Source organism: Corvus brachyrhynchos, unplaced genomic scaffold (assembly GCF_000691975.1).
Source record: "Corvus brachyrhynchos isolate BGI_N302 unplaced genomic scaffold, ASM69197v1 scaffold150, whole genome shotgun sequence".
In the NCBI taxonomy this organism is placed as follows: domain Eukaryota; kingdom Metazoa; phylum Chordata; class Aves; order Passeriformes; family Corvidae; genus Corvus; species Corvus brachyrhynchos.
This window is the reverse complement of record NW_008236162.1, coordinates 1705568-1711352: the sequence shown is the minus strand read 5'-3', so window position 1 is coordinate 1711352 and position 5785 is coordinate 1705568. Positions and strand designations below refer to the sequence as shown.

The 5785-nt window shown below is 53.0% G+C and overlaps 1 protein-coding gene across 1 annotated transcript in view; it reads right to left on the bottom strand.

Moving 5' to 3' along the window:
* Positions 1-5785, bottom strand: part of LOXL2 (lysyl oxidase like 2) — a 59051-nt gene that overhangs the window by 19613 nt on the left and 33653 nt on the right. The window contains exons 6-7 of the mRNA XM_017732346.1: positions 3593-3776; positions 775-926 (exon numbers count right to left, since the gene is read on the bottom strand). Of these exons, the coding sequence (XP_017587835.1) occupies positions 775-926; positions 3593-3776 (336 nt within the window). The remainder of the gene's footprint in view (positions 1-774; positions 927-3592; positions 3777-5785) is intronic.

Genomic DNA, 5785 nt, shown 5'->3' with positions numbered 1-5785 from the left:
GGAGAGGAGAGGAGAGGAGAGGAGAGGAGAGGAGAGGAGAGGAGAGGAGAGGTCCGCCTTTAGCACAGAGCTGGAGAAATCCTGGTGAGGGTTTTCCCCTGCCAGAGGGAATTCTGGCTGGCAAAAAGGAATTCTGACAAGACTGCATGAACACATTCCCAACCCATCCCTAGGGAACAGGACTCAGGGCACTCGGGTTGGGCAGCATCGTGTCCCGGGGAAGGCACTGGAAAACCGTGCAGGAATCGAGCAGCACTCGGAGTCTCCTCAGGGCTCGAGCTCAGGGAGTTCAGTTCTTCTCTCACTTTGGCAGGGGATGGTCCAGCCAAGCCCAGCAGCTCAAAGTGGGTTGGACCAGCTGCAGGAATAACATTCCCTGGGAAAGCTTCCCTTCCCTGCTCCTTTAGACCCTTGGAAGGAGCATTCAGAGGAATCTGTGTCTGGTTTGTGCAGTCAGCACAGAATCATGGAATGGCTGGGTTGGAAAAGGTTGACAATTGGGTTAAAAATCATTTAATTCCACCCCCTGCCGTGGGCAGGGTCACCTTCCACTCTCCCAGGCTGCTCCAAGCCCCGTCCAACCTGGCCTTCCTCATTTATAAACCTCTGGCACGTCCAGAGGAGCTCAAAACTCAGCACAAAAAGGGAGCATCATCCTCATTTTCCCTCCTTTTTTAGGGAAAACCTAAACCAAATACTCATGGCTTGGGTGAAACGATTCCTGCCCGATTCCTGCCCGAAATTCCCTCACACCTGGATCCCTCAGCTCCTCACCTGGTTCTGGAAGCCCATGGCTGGCACGTTGCACCTCACAGCAGCATCTTCCTCGTGGTTGCAGCCCTGGGACTCGGTGTTGAACTTGCAGTCCGTGACCGACTTCTCAAAGCCCGTGCAGTCGATCTCATTCAGGTGGATGGGACCCATTCCTTGGGGAAAAACAGGGAAAAAAAGTCCTTTTGGGTGGTGAGGGAACATCCCCAGCAGGTTGTTAATACCACAGTGACCTCCAGCATTCAGAACTTGGAAAAAATCTGCTGATTTCTTGTAAAAATAAAACAAAAAGCCGTGAGGTTATGGTTAATAATTCCACCGTTAAATTCTTTCCAGTATTCCCTGTGACTCCAGCATGCAGGAATCCCAGGAAAAGCCAAATTTCCACTGTTCCATCATTTACAAACTTCAGCTGTAGGAATTCACCAATTTGGTGACCTTTTGGCTGGGTCTTTGTGCTGGGATCTGCTCCCGCTCAAGGCCTGACATTTAACCGGGACATCGGCACATTGGCTGGGAATAAAACACCCACGGGGAGGGATGAGGGGTCAGGAAAAGAAATCTGGGGCAGAAAGCTGAGGGAAACAGCAGTGAACAACTGCAGAGAAGGGGCTCGAGGTGCTGGGACAGAAATGGAATAATTTGGGTCCTCCCAGGATGAGCGGCAGCAGAAAATCGGAATTTCCATCAGAAAAACATGGAAGGGAACTGCCTAAAGTGCTGGGAAAGAACGACCAAGGCGGAGATGTGAATGTGCTGGGCTCCATTTCACCCACAGTCCGTGGGGTTTGGGCACCCTGGGCAGCCCTGTGTCCACCCTCACGCCACATGTGGGCAGGGTGGGAGGACATTCCCGGGGGAGGCTGCTGGGGAATGGGAATCTCGTCCCGTTTTTGTTCTGCCTCTCTCTCATTAAAATCCTGTTTGTGGTTCCCATCTGGAGCTGGCAGCACTTCCTGGTCATTCTGCAGCCACCGAGGGGCTGAGAGGGAGGAGTGCCTTGACCGGAGCTGGAGGGGGAAGTTCCAGGAATGCAGGAGAGATCCAGACCGACATTCCCAGCCTGGCAAAGTCATTCCAGTGGGATGATGAGGATGACAAAGATGACAAAGGACAAGGGCAGGGCCTCAGTGAGCCACAGAACCCTGGCAGGGCTGCTCTTCTTGGGGAAATTATGGCAATGGGGGCACTGAAATGGAGCCAAAATGGGATGAAATGTGAGGAAAACTGAACTTCCTCCCATGCCATCGCACTTAAAACCACCAGGATTTGGCCTGTCCATCCAACACTTGCCTTCACCTACTCCCTGGAGTTTAATTCCATGCTCTCCCTCGCAGGACATCAGCACACCCATGAGCTCTGGGCTCAGTGTCTCCCCTCTTGTGGGAATAAGAATGAGTTGTTTAATCTGTTGTTAATTAATTGTCGCCAATTAATAAAGGTGGGATAAACCCTCCTCCCCCAGCCCAAGCTCTGTGGAAGGCTCTGCTCTCCCCCTCTGCCCTAACTGGGACTCCCAGTTAAAGCACTGGGAGCTGATTTACCCTGTGCAATTCAACCCCTTCGCACCCACGGTGAGGCTGAGCCTTCAAAGCAGCCTCAGAACACCCAAATTCCCCGGGATGCAGCTGGAACCAAACAAAAGTGCAAACAAGGACACGGCCTTGAGAGCTTGGAGAGCTCCCTGCACATCCAGGGCCAACAAAAGCTCCTTTTCCAACCAAAACGTGACGCTCTGGCTGCCGGAGGGACGTCCCCCATCCCAAGGGATGCTCCTGACAGGGAGCACTGATGGATTGTGAGCGTTAAAAGAAAGGGAAGCGCGTGGGGGGAGATTCCAGGCTGTGGGATGTGGCAGGAACAGCGTGTTCCACGTTCTGCTCCCGCACGTGGCAGCCACTTCCACCCACCCCAGGATGATGGAGCTGGTTCCTCCATCCCGTTCCACACATCAGCAGATTCCATCCCACCACAAGAGGGTTTTTGGCAAATCCAGCGGACAGGTCATGTTTTAGAGCTTCCCAGACTTGGGACACCCACGTGTTGTTTCCTTCCCTCCCTTTCTCCAACTGGAAGGAATTTCCCCCTTTCCTTCATTCTCAAAATTTCCCCCCTTCCTTTATTCTCAAAATTTCCCCCATTCCTTCATTCTCAAAATTTCTCCCATTCCTTTATCCTCACAACAAGGATTTGGTGTCAGTTTTTTGGGGTTATTCCCACAAGGAGGGTTTGGTGTCATTTTTTTTTTGGGTCTCCACCATGGGAACAAGGTGTGGGAATCACCAGGTGGTTTCAGCTCGCCTTTGACTCACCACTGACCACATTTTGGAATTTAAACCAACTCCCAAAGACAGGAAATCCAAACCCAAACCTGGCTATGAGCTGCTCAAATGCCCTTCTGTTTATAATGAGCTAAATTACTGTCCTGGTCTTAAATTGGAGCATTTGAAGTCTGGCTCCAGGACTCGTTTTTTGCCAGGAACCTTCTAGTAATGCATTACTCCATGGTGTGGTTCTAGAGGGCTCAAAGGGAATTTCAGAGCAGCAGATGAGATAATTAAGAATTAATTACTGGAACAGCTGCCTGAGCAAAAGGTCAAACTCATCATCCCCAGACTTTTTTTCAGGGAATCTTTTTAAGTCACATAATTCCAGTCTGGCCCCAAGAGACTTTATGAAGGTAAGGGAAAAAAAATTCCTGCTCCCCAAACCGAACATCCCGACAAAAATCCGCCGTGCCCTCAATTATGGGATGTCCCTGAGGGCGGAATGCTCTGTAACTCAGGGCACCAGGAGCTCCTGGAGCTGTGGAGGTCCTTACCTTGGCCCAGCCTGGCTCCCGTGATGGCCTCCTTGGCGCTGCCGAAGCCCAGCTCCCGGCACACCACGCTGGCCGACACCAGGTTCCAGTTGTCGTCGCACACTGTCCCCCACTCCCCGTTTTTCAGCACCTCCACCCGGCCTTCCCCGGTGTTGGCTCCTCCTTTCAGCCTCACCAGGGGTTGCTGGAAGAGACAGAGGCAGGAGTGGGGTCACCACAGCCTGGGAGTGGCACCTCCGTCCTTTACGGGGGTTATTTGTGGAAAGCTGGGCCTAAAACCTTTCCTAGAATCACCTGAGACACCTTAAAAACATCCATCACATCGTTCCAACTGCAGGAACCTCTGCAGGGATTTTGGTGAGCACAGATTTGTTTCTCACACCTCACGTGTGGGCAGGGAATAAAAAAACCCATCCCAGTTCTCTGCAGGTGCTTGGGCTTAGGAGCCTTTTCCTGTCCTGGGCTGAATATGGTAAAAACCAGTTTTATATCTCTTGGGAGCCTTGCAGGAGGGTTGGGAATGGCCCTGAGCCTGCCAGTGCCCAGCTCTCAGCCCCTGGCTGCCCTAAAGGGGTTTATTTGCTGCTCACATCTCCAGCCCAGGCTCCTGGCTTAATCCAGGACCAACGTTGAGCTCAAGCCCCATAAAACCTGCCTAAGTGCTCGGTTCTGAGCAATAATAATATATAAATAATATCTAATAAATAATGGTAATAAATAATAAAGAAATAATAAATAATGAATGAGAAGTGGAATAAAAAATCCAGCTTTTGCAGTCAGAAGTACCCAGCTGAGTGGCAGCTCCAGTTGCACTCATTTCGGGGTTTGTATTATTTAATTATTACCTGTTAATCACCTACTCCTCCCCCCAATGCCAAGCAGGGAGCTGCCAACTCCTGCTGCACCTGAGAGCTGAGTTTTGGCCGTGGGAGCAAAGTTTTAAGCGTGAAAACACCAAAAATCCTTCACTTTTCCGACTGGGAGCGTGCCTGGAGCACTTTCTCCAGGCTGGGGTCACACCAAGGACACCCAAAGCCTAAACAAAGGCTTAAGGAGTTACTTGGCAGCGCGTGTGGCTCGGGAGATTAACAATGATTTACAAAACCTTTCACCTCCCGGGCCTAAATCCTGCAAGGCAGGAGGCTGGGATCCAGGCAGGGGTTGCATTATTCCCACCACAGAGGTGCTGGCACCTGGAAAAAGCCCAAAGATTCCCCTAAACCCACTCAGGCACAGCCGCCCTGGGGGTGCAGCCACAAAATCCACAGCAAAACCTCCTCCTGTGAGAAGCCTCCCAAGATTCCCCCTCTATCCCAAGGCTGCAGCTGGAATATTTCCCTTGGCACCCACCTCTGCCATGTTAAGCTGTCCTTTCCTAGCCCCCGACACCGGCAATGTCCAACTCCAGCCTTGTTTTCCAACCCTTCTGCACCTCCCGGGATTTTCACACCTCGCTAGACTAAACAAACCCAGCTTTCCAACCTCGCCCGTGTTTTCCCTCAGGGCATTTCCTCGCCGAGGCCACGGAGGCAGAGGAAACGCCGGCTGATTTCCACGGGGAAGAGCAATCCAGCAGAATTCCCGTGCCTTTGGAACAGCACAGCCGGGCACGGCCTCCGCTGGCTCGGCCCAAGCGGCTCCAACAGGAGCCAGAGCCCGGGATTCGGTCACTCCTCGCTCGCAGCTTTGCCAGCTGCCGTGGGAGCCGCTCTCCCACCCTTTGGAGGTGGGAGAGGGAGGAAAGAGCCTGGAATCTGTGCGGGCGGGAGCTGAGCTGGGCGTGCTGGGGATGCCAGAGGGGCCCTCGTGGCTGCGGCACCTTGTGGGAATTCTGGTGGTGGATGGTTACAGCCCCAGAGGTTTCCTGCTCTAATTGGCAGCTAGATGGGATATGGGGAAGGAATTCCTTCCCTGGGAGGGTGGGGAGGGGATGGGGTGGAATTCCCAGAAGAGCTGTGGGTGCCCCTGGATCCCTGGCAGTGCCCAAGGCCAGGCTGGAGCACCCTGGGACAGTGGGAGGTGTCCCTGCCCATGGCAGGGGTGGCACTGGATGGGCTTTAAATCCCTTCCCACCCAAACCATTCCACGATTCCATTTTCCCATCCGTCTGTGAGTGCTGCAGGAACAGCTCTGAACTCTGGGAATCTGCTGGGCAGGAGGGCCTGGAGGGCCAGGACACAGGGAATGGCTTCC